The 17,434-nt window shown below is 35.3% G+C and overlaps 1 protein-coding gene across 1 annotated transcript in view; it reads left to right on the top strand.

The window, feature by feature from the left end:
• Positions 1-17,434, top strand: part of Polr1H (RNA polymerase I subunit RpI12) — a 30,831-nt gene extending 13,397 nt beyond the window's left edge. The window contains exon 4 of the mRNA XM_090414909.1: positions 17,340-17,434. Within this exon, the coding sequence (XP_090271035.1) occupies positions 17,340-17,364 (25 nt within the window). The 3' untranslated portion in view covers positions 17,365-17,434. The remainder of the gene's footprint in view (positions 1-17,339) is intronic.

Genomic DNA, 17,434 nt, shown 5'->3' with positions numbered 1-17,434 from the left:
AATAGATATGGTATGAAGGTCAGCAATAAAAAGACAAAGACAATGAAAATAGGCAGAATCATTGAAAATGTCAACTGTGTTGTGAATGGAGAACCTGTGGAACAAGTAAAACATTTCAGCTACTTAGGCACAATTTTTACTGAAGATGGTAAACTAAATATAGAAATAGACAACAGAATCAGCAAAGCTGGTATCGTGGGAAGTCAATTGAATAAATTCATATGGAATAAGAAAGAAATTAGTCGGAACACTAAATTAGCTGTATACAAGACTGTGTTCAAACCAATTTTAACTTATGGATCTGAGAGCTGGGTCAGAAGTAACACACTTGACCAAAGACTAGAGACCGCAGATATGAGAGTCCTGAGAAAGATTAGAGGCGTGAACAGATGGCATCAATGGCAATATCATATTAAAAATGAGGATATTAGGAAAGAACTTGACATTGTCAGCATCCAGGAATGCGTTAGCAGAGCTAATCTCAGATGGTATGGTCACTTAAATAGAATGGGAGAGGAAAGATTAGCAAAACAAGTGTTCTCTGCCAGGTTGGCAGGAAAGCGACCCAGAGGAAGACCAAGATATCGGTGGATTGATACGGTACAAAGTGCCTTAGACGATAGAAATATAAGATCTGATAATGTTGGAGTCTTGACAAGTAACAGACTGATTTGGAGGAAAATTGTAGATAGGAAGTTAGTAATGATGTAATTTTTTCATGTAGTACTGTCATATCCTGTACACCCCTTGAGGGTACATGGCAGGAATTTGATGATGATGATGATGATAATTAATTATATTTTTCCGTAAGTTACATGTATTAACACACACTTCTCTTCATTTAAAAGTTTGGACCCTTCTTCATTCATATACAAGATGTCAGAAAGGATGGATAGCTGGAACCCACCTGAATCATGGAAGAGAATAACTTGTATCATGATGATTCGTGCCCGCCATCAAAATAAGGATATTACAACTGCTGCCCAATGCTCCCTGAATACAGTAAAAACAATCAGGCATGAACTAGAGACTTGCAATGGTGACTACGAGGATGTAGCAAGAAGAAAGATCCCTAGCAGACGATCTGATTGCGTTCGTACAGCAGAATTCCTCGCAAATCTGCAGGAACAGGTGTTGAAGAACCCTGGCATTGGAATTCGGGCTTTGTTCGTGGAGTTGCTAACTGTAGTCAAGCCCTGGATAACAAGGGTAGCCAATGGTAGGCCGTATGTATGGCAGCAGGATTCGGCCCCTTGCCACACCTCTGGGAAAAGTCAAAAATGGTTGTCTGAAAATTTCTACGACTTCACCAGTCCAAATGTTTGGCCTCCAAACTCCCCAGACCTTAACCCCATGGATTATTTTGTATGGGGCGCAGTTGAAAAAGACACCAATCGCACTTCCAGTAATACAAAAGCCCAGTTAATGGATAAAATTAAAACAGTTTTTGCGGCCCTTCCCAGGGAGACTGTAGCATCAGCTTGTTCGAGGTTCCGAAGCAGAATTGAAGCTGTGATCGATGCTAATGGTGGTTATTTTGAGTAAATCTTGTTGATAGTATTGTAATTAACTCTGCCTGTAATGTTTTTTTGTCAATTCATTAAATTTAATAGATACAAAGAAGATTTTCTTTTTCCTTACGAAACTGTCAAATTTATCCCGAACACCCTGTATATATGTCATTCTGAAGATCCAAAATTTCTAGCTCCAGTTCTTCAGCATTTACTTGAACAAGCTTTGCAATGCATGCAGCTATTTCCATTATATTTACTTGGCAAGTAAAACAATTGATAAAAAAGGAGATCATTGGCTCAATGATAGTAAATTCCTGAAATCTCTTTTCAGGAATTTACTGAATTCCTGAAACGTTCGCTGCCACATTCCTCTGGCATAGTTTGTTCCCGCATGCCAAGCGCTTTCGCGTCTTCAAGGTCACTACGAGTAATCTCGTAGCTGGCTTATCAGACAGAATTTTGTTTCATACAGCAACTACAAGTAATCTCATATCACCCCCACCCATATATTACATGTGCTGACGAATGTGTTTATTGCGTCTAGTCTCTAAAAACCTTCAGTTTCGCCATGACCAGTAAAAGAAAACTTACTGATAAAGAATTAGAAGTTTATGCTAATATGAGCGATGATGAATATAATGAATTCATCATCGCAAATGGAAGGATAAGAGGGAAGTTCTTTCCATTTCAAATATGCACAAATTTTAAATGGTTGAAGCAAAAAATCGGAATCGTAAAATTCAATTAAAACCAAATATCGTTAGGGACGATAATTTGGGTATGTCAGGCATCGATCTTTCTGATCAAATGCTTTCTTACTATTCCCCCTTATGAAAGACAATTAGATGGCCAAAGAAATGGGCAATACGCATTCTTGATATATATATATTCAAAATGCGCATAAATTTTATAATATAATTACTGGAAATGCAATGACTGCGTTAAAATTTAGAGATCAATTTATCTCAGTTTTTGTTGGAATGGATAAGCTTACAGCATCACAGATTATCAGCAGGATTCAGGATCTTCATTATTTGGAAATTTTACCACCTACAGAAAAAAATATTCGCCGACAAAGCCAAGCCGAGTATGTACACGAAACAAACAACGACGCGAAACACATTATTATTGTCCTATTTGCCAGGAAAAACCGCCATTGTGCGTGGAAAATTGTTTTAAAGTGAATCATTCGTAATTTGAATAAATTGGTTTTTATTTTATTGATTTCATTTTATTATTTTTATTGATTTTATCAGTTTTAAATTGATTTACAAATTACATGTTATACTACCGATTAGCTCGCGCTTGGCATAGGAGGTTGATAATCAACATACGAGTATATTTGTAGTTGGCTTCTGAGACACATACATAATATACTATATTTTAATTGAAATTATTTCCCTTCTATCAAGCCCCCAGATGTGCTCTCCGCTTTATTCAAGTATCCAAATTAAGGTAATTATACTAAGGGTTAACTTGTGTTTGGCATAGGAGGTCGGTAAATCGACATACGAGTATACTCGTATTTGGCTTGTGAAGCTCATATACGAACTAGCATTTTCACAGACAATCATGAACATCCATGTCCATGGCGGGATCAATACCAGTACTGCCATTTTGTAGATCTTTCCTTTTAATTTTAACTTGCTAGGCATATTTCAGGTATCATGCAAGATACCTGAAACCTTTCAATTTATCCATCCTGATTGGATACTCCTGTTGAGTTCTGAGTTGAGGTATCCATTGCTTTTTGACACGTGATCCTAGCTATGTGAACCTAAACACTTGTGGCATTGTGTTTATTCTGTAATGTTATACCCCCCCCCCCACGCTGCCTCACTGCAAGACATGTACTCGTCTTATTTCTAGTAATCCTCGAGCCATTGTCTTCCAAAGCTTTCCTCCATTGTTCGAGTTTTTCTTTTGCTTCCTACTCAGACTTTCTGCAAATCATCACATCATTGGCAAACGTCGTCTAGGGTGATTCAATTTTACTATCTATGTCAATGCATCCAGTAGCTTGACAAATAAGAAAGGACTCAAAGTTTACCCTCAACGAACCCCCACTTTTACTGGGAATGCCTCAGTGATTCCTACTCCACATGACATCCTTGTTTTGCTGCCCTCATTTTTCTTACCTACATTTTTGGGATGATTTTCTTTCTCATTCTTTTCCATATTTGTTTTTTTTTTTGGTACTCTATCAAATGCCTTTCCAAATCAGTGAAGGCCAGACAGATTTCTGTGTTGCTCTCCCAATACCTATGAGCAGTTTTTAGAGTGAAGGTGGTCATCAGTTGTTTCCCAGCTGGGCACAAACCCAAATTGCTCTTTGTTAATTGACATCAGATCTTGCTCTCTCTTCTCAGTTACCCTTTCATGAATTTAATTGCTCTGTATTTACTGCAGGATTGGATATCACCTTTGTTTTAATGTATTGGAATCAGTATACTCCCTCCCTTCCTATTCCATTGGCTTTTTCTTATTTTCATTGAACCTGTTAAAGGCATCTGTAGAGTCAACACAGTTCACTTAGATATTTCCATGCTTCTATGGGAATGTTATCAGGTCTGATTGCCTTCCCCATTTTTCTTCTTTCTCAGTGTTTCTTCCACTTTCATTCTTATATGCAGCATATCCATTTCATCCTCTCTGCTGATCATCTTGGCTTAGTAATACATCTTTACTTTTCTGCTCCTTTTGTCTGGCTATCCTGAGGGCTGTTTTGATCCCTTCTGAGGATGAACTCAGTATATAAATGTTGAAATAATGATTAATAATGTTTTAATAGATTTCTTTAATCCCTAAATTGTTATCTTCTGAATTATTAACTGTGAGTGCTGCACATCATTTAACATTGAAAAAAGAATGTACAGTATTTATTCTCTGTTCTTATTTTAGTAACAGGATAAACTGCTATATGACAGTGATTTAATCATAAACTATCTTTTCTTTCCTTACACACACACACATGATCCCCTATGATATCTCAGTTTCCTGCTTTATTATCTTATGTAATTATGATTTGAATATCATTCAAGGAAAATCACTTCCCTCTCAGAGAGATGACTACTGTATTAATGAGGAATGTCTCTTTGCATTCAGGGTGACATTCCTCATTGGCATGCTCAAAACATATAATTAACTAAGGACCCAATATCCCTTCTATTTGCAAATACAGCAATAAAGTGGTTCCACAAGCTGGCTGTTAAATCATATATAGAAAGGAACCTGATAATAATGCATCTGGAGATTTGAGCATTCAGCTTGTAAATTATCTTGTTTCCACTCCCTCTTCCAGATTATGCCTGTAGAGAGTTCATTTAAAGAAATATGCAGAGGGCACTGTTGAGACTATGCATGGATAGGAAATGGGAACTCCCTGTGTCGGAATCATTCATAAATCTTTCACTCCCACTGTGTGCCCTTGTTTTCCACCATGAACAGTACCACCAAAAATAAGAAATATTACAGTTAAAAAAAAAGAAGCAAAAAACTAGAGCTCCTCATAAAATTCAACAGAAAATAAAAAAACAAAATCCCATGTAACAAACTAAAAAGTGCAACAAATCCATTGCAAAAAATAAAAATAAATAAATAAAATAATAACCCAACTTCACCAGCATTTGTGGCTGCATCATAAATATTAATGATGTACACCACTTGGATGCATAAAAATGTAATCTATGTTTTATGGAACATCAATGTGTATTTTTAACTACTCTCCATAACGGCTCTTCAAACTATACTCTGCATGATTCCTTCCATAAGAGGGATATAACATATGCATTTGCTAGCTCTGACATTCCTTACTAGAGATTGCTAGTCCTTTAATTCCCTCTCTGATTTGCTCTGACTCAAAATTTCCTCACCACAGTTTGTTGCTTTGATTTGCTGCCTTTACTGCTCTCCAAAGTCCAATAACCACTCTGACCTCTTTTATCATTTATCTCTAAAAATCGATCATCTTCCTCTGAGACTTTAATGTCATTTCAAATTATCTTTCTGTTTCTCACATCACAGATTAAGCTAGAAGTGCTGGAGTATTTGCTGTTAGTATTTATCTATCACAAAGTATTCATCTGCAAACTTGATATTTTGCAGATAAAACTTGGCTGAAAAAGCCACCAGAAATATGAAAATGTGCAGTGGAAGTAGATGATATTTGACCAAAAATGCTCAAATACGGAGGTATGTGTATGTATGTTTGTATATCCTCGATGAGTCTTTGGACTCCCTGGAGGTGTCAAATAATATATATATATATACACACAGCAAAATGCCGTTTTTATGTTCCTGCAATTTACGTTTTCTTGCCATTTATGTCATTTTCCATTGGTCCCGTCTTAAGGCTTATTCTTATGATATATTGTTTTCCCACAATTAACAACTTGATGTGTACGTTATTTCCTGTGATTTACGGGTGACAACACTGATTTTCGCATTGATTTCCTCTCATTCAATCGATTTCTGCAGAAATTGTGCATTTCTGTTCCCAGATGGCGTTGCTTTCGGCTGTAGTTTCGTTTCTGCCATCATGGTGACTTACACGCTTGCAGCAGTGATGTAGTGATGAGCGATACCGTGATTTTTCAATCACAGTATGAATCGATACCGTGAAGTTTTCATATCAGTAATTTTAAACTGTTAGTAGCTCATGGCACCCATAACGTGTCGTGATGTGATTTCACATTCACAGTGCTGTATTGAAATCGTGAACAAGGATCACACATGTATTGTGAAATCACATTCACACTTCTACCAAGTAACAGTTGTTACTCGTGAATATTAGATATCAGTGAATAAACCACAGTTTGTGAAATATCGCTTCACTAGCTTGCATCGTTGTTGTTTGTAGTCGCAATTCAGAAGCACGTGGTATATTGCAGAATTTCTGCAACGTAATTTAGTGTGTGATAGTTGATTTCAAGTTTGGTGGTGGATGATTCATATTAGTAACATATAGAAAAAAGACAGAAAATGTATTTCAGTAGAAGAAAAGATGGCAATTCTGTGACTTGTAGATTGTCATGCTGGAACACGTGTGCAATTAGCAAAGATCTTGGACTCTCTGTGTCCACTTTGAATGCAATAGTAAAAAACAGGTCAAGCATTGAATTCAATGCAAAGCAATCTGGTGCTATGCCAAAAAAAAAAATGAAAATATATCCGAACAGCGACATACGATGAATTGGATAAACTTCTGGCAGTGGTTTGTTTCTATAAGAGTGTCAGGTATTCCAGTCGATGGCACTATATTCCAAGCAAAGCCCTGAATTTACTGCAGGGTTGGGGATTAATGGTTTTACTGCGTCAAATGGATGGATTGATTGTTTCAAGACTCATCACAGTATTGTGTATAATCAAGTGTGGGGAGAAAGTAATTGTGTTGCAGGGAAAAAGTGTAAATAGCAGGAAATGTAAAAAACATTAAAAAAAGGCTAAAAGATTTATTTTCAGTTATTAAATTTTGTTATCTAGTATGTAGTCACATATCAGTAAGTCATCTTTTAGCCTTTTTTTAATGTTTTTTACATTTCCTGCTATTTACACTTTTTCCCATCAGTCCCCTGGAAAGTGTGAAAAAGGGATTTTACTGTGTGTGTGTGTGTATATGTGTGTGTGTATATATATATATATATATATATATATATATATATATATATACACATAAAGGTTTTGCTGGCCTGGTTAGCGTATCCTCTTTCCAGCCAAGAGGCTGCAGGTTCGAATCCCGCCTAGGCATGGATGTTTGTGATTGTTTTCCACCTTCATTCATCCAAGTGTGGATACACTCTCTGGGTCACCATGGAGGAGTAGACCCAATACTCCTGCAATAGGAGAGGCCTTCACCCTGTAGTGGATTGAAAAAGACAGGCTGATGATCATCATTATATAATATTTTATAGCAGCTGCACTGCATAATTCAGAAGGCACGGTCTAAGGAGCAAATCTGTTTGGACTAGAGTTCTCATAATAGCCATCTGTTAAAATGAAAATAAAACTGAATGTGAGAATTACAGAGGCATTTCCTTACTGAGTGTTCCAGATAAAATTTATGTAAGCATACTTGAGAAGAGGCTAGGAAAAATTGTGGAATTGAGAACAAGTTGGGAGGAGGATCAGATTTTCACTTAGTTACACATACTGGCCACTGAATTAGAAACTTTGGAGAAATCAGTGGTTTCTGTATAGGCATGTGTCTGCCAATATCGATCCTCTTCAATTCCCTGTGCATAGTTCATTAAGATATGGGTTGAGAATAGCCTTCATTAAATGCTTCTGTCAATTACTGCACATGGGAAGTTCTGTTTGTCCAGTACAATCCTTTTCAGACAGCGGCGATCTCGTTCCTGACAGACTGACTTAGGATCACAGTTATGTCTTGTAGACAAGCAGTGTGGGTTATTTTTCCACTGATGAAACACTTGGGATATCTCTCCTTTTGGAAACCATACAAGGTGTCAGAAATGCTATGGTTATATGGGGTAAATGAACATTATACAGTGGTCTAATTTAATCTGTAAGTCGCTGTTAGAATTGAAGGAGATATAGGAAAACGATTTTAAAAATCAGGTATAATACAAGAATGCATACTATCTCCACTATTATTCATTATCTCTATGGATCACATTATGAAGAAACATGGCACGAAACCTGATATGAAAATTGGAAATATTCAACTTGGCTCTTTACTTTATGTAGGTAATGTTATACTCCAAAATAAATCCAGTGCAAGGCTTTAGGATTCTTTAAGTAGATAGAATAGCTGCTGTAACAAACTTGGTATGAAAATATCAATAAACTGACAAACCATGAAAATAAGTAGGAAAACTGAAAACATCATCTGTATTTTTGATGGAGAACCTATAGAGAAAATAAACTATTTCAGCTATTTATGTACCATTTTCACAGCAGATGGCAAATTAAATATGGAAATAGACAATAGAATAAGCAAAGCTGATATGATAGGAGGCTAGTTGATTAAATTTATAGGAATAAGAGAAAAATTAGCTAAAACACTAGAAGTGTTCAAACGAATTAAACTTTTTAATCTGAGATTCAGATTAGAAAAAAAGATGTTGACCAAAGACTAGAGTCAGCAGATATGAATGTTTTGAGAAAGAAAAGTAAACAGATGGTATTAATGACTGTATCATATTAAAAATGAAGATATTAGGAGAAATGTGATCATGCTTACATAAATTTCATTTCGTGCACAGAGTAGGAAAATTTCTCTGTTTTTTCTCACTAAATGTGAGAAAATTGGGAAATTTTCTCACATTTAGTTTTATTTCCCTTTTTGTAGATGGTACTGTGAGAACTCTATTCAGTTCATCTGGAATTTTTCCCTCAAACCATGTGTTCTGAATTATACCATGCCCCCTCTATAAAACTGTAACATTTGGCAAATTGTACCAAAAATGATGAGATAAGTTTAGGAATGATTTAGATGAATCTAACTGTAATATATAGGAAAAGTTTCATGGGTGGCTCGTGCATAGGCACTGCGGAACTGCAGCACCCCCAATTTTTCTCAATATATAAATACAATTATTAATTTATTTATATTTGCTTGTAATATTTAATTTTATCATCAACAATCCTATACAATTCTCTTATTTTGTATAAAAAAATAATAAAAATCCAGCTTGTAGCACTTAGGAGGGTGAAGGATGCTAGCAGCACTGTGTTTACCACAGTGCTGCTTTCGTATTTAATATATTTAAATACGAAATTTAAATATATTAAATACGAAAGATTATTCAAAGAATCTTCAGCAGCTCTAAAAAACGTTCCTAACCTCAACAAATTTGGGTGCATGAAACTGCCCCAAATTTGGGAGACTTTCATTATGAGAACTTCAGCCCAACTGCCAAGACTACCAAATTAGCCCGCAAGAGGGCACCATTAGGACTTTAGGAAAAATATTAGTTTCTTGCTTTCTTCCTCATTTGCTTTGTGTTAGTTCCTGAGTGCACATACCATATCTTTATGTTCCTGAAGATGGCAATGTGACATTGCCGAAATATAGAAGTTATTCATTAAAGTTACCTTTAATTAATATACTTTATATGCGTTGTTAATTCCGTAAACTAATTACCAGTTATGTCTAACCAACGTATAAGTCTTGCTACTAGAATAATTACAATTAAAGGAATGGATTTACCTGCTGTTAATACAGTTTACCATTTATTTATATCAAACTCAAAGGAATAGTTGGATAATGAATTGTTACCTATAGTGAATTTCCTTTAGGAATAGCATCGTGTCTCTGAAGATTTCCTTGGGACTTTTCAGTAGCTTGATATAGTGAGCACTTATATAATGGTGTTTACTATAGTTACGCTGTATTTCTAAAAAAAAAAAAAAGTATAACTTTTATTTTGTCTATCAACTAACTTTTGCAATCCATAAACTGTCAATCTGTTGACAGGAAGCATTCTAGAATACTCACCATCTTGATCACTTGCCTCTGAATCTTCATCACTTCTCAAGAAACCCAGTTAAGTACAGAGCCCTGAGGCACACCACTGGTATCCTGCCTTCTCTTTAAAATCTGGTCCTCCATATACTACTTTTTGGTATCTGTCCATAAAGCCATTCTTGTATCTATATTATCAGTTTCATATCCATCTCTACTTGTTGCATTTTGCTTAGCAGAGTTCTGTGTGGTATCCTATCAAATGCCTTTGCAAAATCCATTATCACTGTGTAGCCATTCCCTTTATCCACCTCAGCTATCACTCTGTTATAAAAGTTAGTAGATTATTAAGGCATAACTGACCCTTCATAAAGCCATGCTGCACCTCATAGAGTATCATATTCTTATCCACCCATTCCTAAATTCTGTTTTTTACCAACTTTTCCAGTATACTTTTACCACCACTCTTGAGATACTGATTGTCTATAATTTGCTACCCCAGACTTGGAACCTCCTTAATGAAAGGAATTATTTTAGCCCCCTTTCAGGACTTTTATAAGCCAGAGCTTAGACTTAAATGGTAAAGTCAAAGTCATCACCAAGTCCACTGCACATTCTCATAAAATGTGAACCAATATCCCATCCAAACCCACAGCTGTATTTGCATTCATGTTGTTCTGCAATATCTTAAGTACCTCCAATTCATCAGTGTCTGTTCTCACATCAGTCCCTGTCACCCCTGCCATAACAATATCCTCACTTGGATGATTTAACCTTACAAAGTGGTCACTCAGTAGCTCAACAATTTTTTTTTCTTTTGCCTCTGTCAACTGTGTACCATCATCACTAATTAAAGTTAACTTTCTACAATCTTTCTTTCTCCTATTCTGGTCATCTTTCTCCTTATATATCCTCCAGAGCTGCTTTGTTTTTTTTTTTTGCCGCTCATGCTTGATACCACTTGTCTAACTACTATTACCACCTGATTTACCTTCCTGACCTTAGATATACATTGTGATATTGTTTCCTCCATATATCCCTTGACTATTTCCATCCACTGTGAACATCCTTTCCTTGCAGATTTTTATGCCATAGTATTGCTTCAAGCTGCCTCTTAAGTGTGTCATAATCACTTGCTTTGTAGTTCCCATATATACCCCTTTACTGGATTTCCATGTTTTGCTGCCTTCCAAATCAAGACCACACACGATCACTCTTCCCAATAGGAACTTCTGATCCTATAAAACTAATCTGCTGATCCGTATGTTTTGTATCATTCTTGGGCCCCCCCCCCTCCTCCCGGCCTATATCAGCAACCAAATTTATATTTTGTCTTGTTGGCTGGCTTCAATCTCAAACCAGGCTGCTTCATAAGAACTGCCATCTGCCTGACTTCCTACTCTTGTTGTCTGCAATTTATCTTCATCAGCAGCAGTACCCCATCTTCTATCCTGTCTTACTCTGTTCTACATGAAAATACAAAATCCATCACATTCTATCTCTGTAACTATGTCATTTGCTGTTAGCCAAGTCTCACTAATGCCTATAACAAGACCAAAATCTCCTCTTTCTTAATTTCTGATACTGCAAATGTTATTATATAGAAACTGTAGCATCCCCTTAGATCCCCATCCACCTTTGCATCCTGAATTAACTATCTCCATTTGATATTTTTGCTTGAGAGACTAGATTCTACATTTTTTTTTTATATATTCATTTTGTTCATACATTCATTTCTTTCATGGGTGCCCTTACATACACACTCACCTGCATCCACCCTAATTTCTTTAAGTTTTCTTGACTTTGTGCTTCCATACTCTTCTCCACACATCTGAAAGTCAATCAGTGTAAGTTGTAGGCCTAAAGAGCTTGAAATACTACAGATTATTACTGTTGATCTGCACACATATCCATATAAACCATATAATTGTAGCATTTTGAATATTTCTCTTGGCATCTTATCATATGCCTTTTCTAGGTCTACATGATATTAACTTGATTTCTCAACTATTTATCTTCAAGTAAATAATATGATTGTGACTGCTGCTATCCAGTTAGAACTCAGCTTTTCCAAATTTTTTCTTAGCTGCTTCTCAAGTATGCTTGCATAAATCTTGGAACACTCATTAGAAAATTATTTTATAATTCTCACATTATTTTATTTCCATTTTTATAGATAGATGCTATGAGAGCTGTTCACATCATTGGGAATTTGACCTTTTGACAGGCCTTTGGATTATGCATATAGAAATTGTAAAACTTTTTTTTTTTTTATATGGTCAAATATTACTTTACTGAGCACAGAGACCGAAGAATAGGTTCTTATACTGGATATATAGTTAATTCCCTGTAGAATAAATTAAATTAAAAATGCCAAGAAGTAAGAAACGAAGTTTGCATATGAGGTTTCATGACTAGGCTACTTGTATATAGTGGTTGATGACTTCCCATTATTGCCTTAGTATCTCATAATGCAAAGTACATTCTTTCGGGTGTGTATAATACTATGCATTATGGCAGCTTTTTCCAGATTTTTCCTACAACGGAATACTTCACAAATCCTGAAATTTTTACAAAACACCTTGGTTATTTTGTAATGTATTAATAATTAATTATGGCATAATCATAAAGAATATTGTCAACATGTCACACCGTATACACTTATGTATACGGTGTGACATGTTGACAAATATAAAATTACATTTTAATCAGTTATCAATCATTGGACTAATGAAATCTTGTAGCATATTGGCCAACATCATTAAATTAATTTGCATTGATTTTCATTGACCTATCCCATTCTGATCACCAAAAATTTATAATATTATTATAAGTACTTATGAGTGAATGCAGACTTTTTCTCCTGTGTGCTGGTAGTTTTATCCTCCTGGTACCTCCTGGAAATTGCTTTGCAGGCTGGAAGTGGATGAATCACTTTTTGTTGCATCACAAACACCTTCAATAAGAGATTTCTTAACTCCAAAATTAAACAAAGTCCCTTGTCTCTTATTCATATTAAAATTTAAATCTGTAGGCCTATTACTTTTAAAAAATCACGGCACTACGGTTTCAAAACAAGCACTTTCACCCTACCATACAAACTTACGAAGAAAGTATTCAGTATTACTAGATTTGAGAACTGGATACAGACTACCTTGATCTTCAATTTCAGTGGAAAAATTTTCTTAATACTTCCTTGCTGATTGGTCACTAACATTTACAACACTGATGTTATTTCATTCAGTTTTGAGAACAGAGGATATGCCGACCATTGTTGTAAGTTGTAATCGGCTTGCAGGCAATTTTTATGACTGGTGGCAAACAGCGGTATTCCCTTTCCCGAATTACTTCCATGTTTAAAAATACACGTCTTGCTCACTGACATCACAGAACACTTGTTCACTTTCTGCGGAACACAATTTAGGAAACCCTGCATTATCGACCTTTATTGGGGTTTCATCGGTGGGAGCCAGACTCAAAGAAATACCAAGGTTGAAGTAATGCAGAAGTCATATATACCCCATATACAAGTAGTGAAAAGGTATAACATCTTATTCAACATTCCTAAAGAATAGCATTATGTCTATGGAGATTTTATTAGGACTTCTCAGTAGTTTGATATAGTGAGCAAGTTTGTTATAATGGTATTTGCTATAGTGAGTAAAACTGTATCTGAATATTTTAATATTTTCAGTCAAACATTGTGTACTCCTTATGTTGGAGGTTTAATGGAATATTTACACACTAGGAAAAGATTAAAAACTAATTTTAATGCATCCAATATTTTATTTCACTCAGATATCTTCAGGGATTACAAATAACTTGTAACACACACCAAACAACATAATACTAAGTGAAACACATGGGTGACTCTAAAGTCCTATCTAGATGGAGCACCCTCTGTGGGCAAACATTATCTCTGATAATGTTTCCCAAAATGTGTGAAGTTTTATGCACTGTATATAGAAAACCTACTCACACAGGCAGATACATTCACATACTCTCCCACCACCACCCCTCTCAACAATATCATCATCAAATTCCTGACACGTATCTTCAAGGGGTATATATAGGATATGATAGTACTACATGAAAAACTTACGTCATTATTAACTTCCTATCTTCAATTTTCCTCCAAATCAGTGTTACCTTTCAAGACTAAGACAGTTTTTACTGTATCAATCCACCTATATCTTGGTCTTCCTCTGGGGTCTTTTCCCTCCCAGCCTAGCAGAGAACACTTGTTTTGCTAATCTTTCCTCTCCCATTCTGTTTAAGTGACCATACCACCTGAGATTAGATCTGCTAACACATTCCTGGATGCTGGCAATGTCAAGTTCTTTACTAATTTCCTCTTTTTTTTAATATGATATTGCCATTGATACCATCTGTTTACTTCCCTAATCTTTCTCAAGTTTTTGTATTGTTATCATTGACTTTCATACCATATCTATTACAACAGTTATTCAATTTATTCAGGGAATCTTGCAGACTTGTAGCAGATTTATTTAGAAATATAACATCATCCACATGAAGTAAAGAGCTGACATTAACATCTCCAATTTTGATATCAGGTTTAATACCACTTTCCTTCATAATGTGATCCATATAGATAATGAATAACAGAGGGGATAAAGTAATTCTTGTCTGACACCAGATTTAACATTAAACCATCTTCCTATACTTCCTTTAATTCTGACTGCTGACTTACAACTCAAATAAAGACTAAGAATCGCTTGATATGATGCTTCATTGACACCATACAACTGTAGCGTTTTGAATAGCTTCACTCTTGGTACCTTGTCATATGCCTTTTCCAGATCTACAAAACTTAAATACGGATCTTTGTTATATTCCCATGATTTCTCAACTGTTTGTCGTAAAGTGAAAATCTTATCCTGAGTCTCTATTTGTCCTGAATTTCTTCCCCAATCTTTCTCAACCATTTCTCAAGTATATTTGCATAAATTTTACCAGGAATACTGTGTAGGAAAATTAGCTCTGTAATTCTCACATTCAGTTTTATTTCCCTTTTTGTATATGGGTACTATGAAAGCTCTACTTCAATCATCTGGAATTTGTCCCTCTGTCCAGGCCTTCTGAACTATCCAGTGCAGCCACTGCAGGACTTATACTTCTATACTTGAGCATTTCTGGTCAAATATCATGTACTCCTGCTGTCTTTGCACATTTAGGGCTTTTGATGGCTTTTTCTACTTCAAGTATGGATATGTATTCCAGATTGCATGCCTGTTGAGTGTTTTTTTACCATAGTGTTGTCACTGATTGTTTCATTTAGCAAGTTTTTGAACTAATTACTCCATATACCAAGGATATCTCATTTTCTCCAGTTTTCATGTCACCTTTATCATCTCTAATTCGTTTTACAGCACTTTCCTCCATTTCTGAGCTCCTTCAACAACTGCCAGATATCAGGCCACCTTCTTGATATTTATTTTCTATGTTCTTACCAAAGTCTTTCCATGACTTTTGTTTAGCTAGTTTTACACAGTGTTTAGCTTTCTTACATTTGTCTCTGTATTCTCTAAGATCACAAACTTGACTTATTTGCCAGGAACTTTTGATATGCTTTCTTCTTTTCCTTCTCTGCCTCTTTAACTTTCTGTGTCTACCATGTAGTTCTGGTTTTTCTATCCTTACAAACAACTTCATCACATACCTTTCTGGCTGATTCAGTCAATGTTTTCTTCAGGGCTTTCCACTGAATCTCCAAGGTTTTGTTCCTGTTCTCAAACCCTTTCATTTTTTCTTGAATAATCTTTGTGTATTTTAGTCTACAGTTTACATCTGAAGGCTGCTCAACTTTTATTCATTTTAAAACTTTCTTTCATGTTCTGCTTTTCAATATGAAATTCAATTTTATTCTGCTCAAAACTAAATGGTGATCACTTCCAATTTCAAATCCTCTGTACACTCTGGCATCCTGCACCAGGGAGAAAACATCACTATCAACAATAACATAGTCAATGAGACTTTTCTTATTCCTAGCCTCTTCTCTCCATGTGAATTTGTGCACATTTTTATGTTGAACCTTCTGTTAGTAATAACCAGTCCATGTGCTGAGCAGAAATCCGATAGATATTTGCCATTATTATTAGCTTTGTTCTTTTCTCCAAATTTTCCCAAAATATTTTTGTATCTTAGTGATTTCCTACTCTGCTATTTAGATTCCCAGCAACGACCAACTTTTCATTTTTCATCAATATAGCATTATTAAAACTCCAACCAATAGATCCCACGAACTTTGTTCTAGTGAACCTTCCTTTCAACTGAACTCAACAATATACACAACACCTTCCTTTCCAATGGCTGCAGTGATTACAAAATTAAAAAAATAATCAGTTCCTCCCCCATTCCCTGGCTATCTCTTCAGAAGGATTTCAGAAATGCTATCACCATCTGTGGCACATCAAAAGTACAAATTCTGCACATCTTTTAAGCCCCACCATAAACTCGCTACTCTTATCCCTTCTACCAAAGATCAGCTCCTTCCTCTCTCAATGCCTGGAGTATATAAAGTATCCCTTTCCTGCGAGCAGGCTTACTTCAGACAGACCAGTAGATCAGCAACCATCCGTTTAGAAGAACAAAAATCATACATCTGCAATCACGATTATGGTCAGTCTGGCCTTGCACACCATGTTTTGGATACAACTCACAGGATCTCCTAGAGAAAACCACCATGCTCCACCATAGTAAATTCAAAAAAGAGATACTGTTTATAGAATCTGCAGCAGCACTCAGAAATCAGCCGAATTTAAATAAATATGGTTGCATAAAATTTCCCAAAATTTGGGAAACATTAATTATCAGATATCCCATTTTACATCCTAGGTCACCTACAAATGCCTATAGAGGGCACTCCACCTCGATAGGACTTTAGAGTCATCCACATGTTACACTTAGTATTGTGTTATATTTGAGTGTGTTTTAAGAGTTATTTGTAATCCCTAAAGATGTCTCAGTGACAGATGAAGTATTGGGAACATTAAAATTAGTTTTTAATTCTTCTTTCTTCTATCCTTGCAAACAACTTTACATGCCCACATGACTTAATCTGTTAATCATATATTCTGTTATATAATTTTGTTATGATTATTAATCGTTAAAAAAAATAGATAAATTATTTGTATATATGCAAAAGCAGAAAGTTTGGTAGTCTGTGAGAACAGTGTTAGCATCCATCATCCAAGCATCAAGTTCTGTACTTAAAGGTTATTTATCAATTAATAGAAGTTTTTTATTTTTTATTGTAACATGTAGCTGTACATAGTACACTGTAATTAAAAAAAAAATTAATTCACATTTGTATATATATATATATATATTGCTTATTTATGTTTCAGTTTTATATATGATTTTTTTTTGTTTTGTTTCAGTTATCGAGAAAGAGAAAATTCTTAACAGTTCATGAATTCCTTTATTGGTATTGTAAATGTCAATGATGTACAAATAAAATCATTTGCTTTACTTA

The sequence above is a fragment of the Typopeltis vanoorti genome, chromosome 26 (genome assembly GCF_054136105.1).
Source record: "Typopeltis vanoorti isolate ZY-2024b chromosome 26, IOZ_Tvanoo_1.0, whole genome shotgun sequence".
NCBI classification, from domain to species: Eukaryota; Metazoa; Arthropoda; class Arachnida; order Uropygi; family Thelyphonidae; genus Typopeltis; species Typopeltis vanoorti.
Note: the sequence above shows the minus strand (reverse complement) of the source record. Positions and strands in the feature narration are given on the sequence as shown.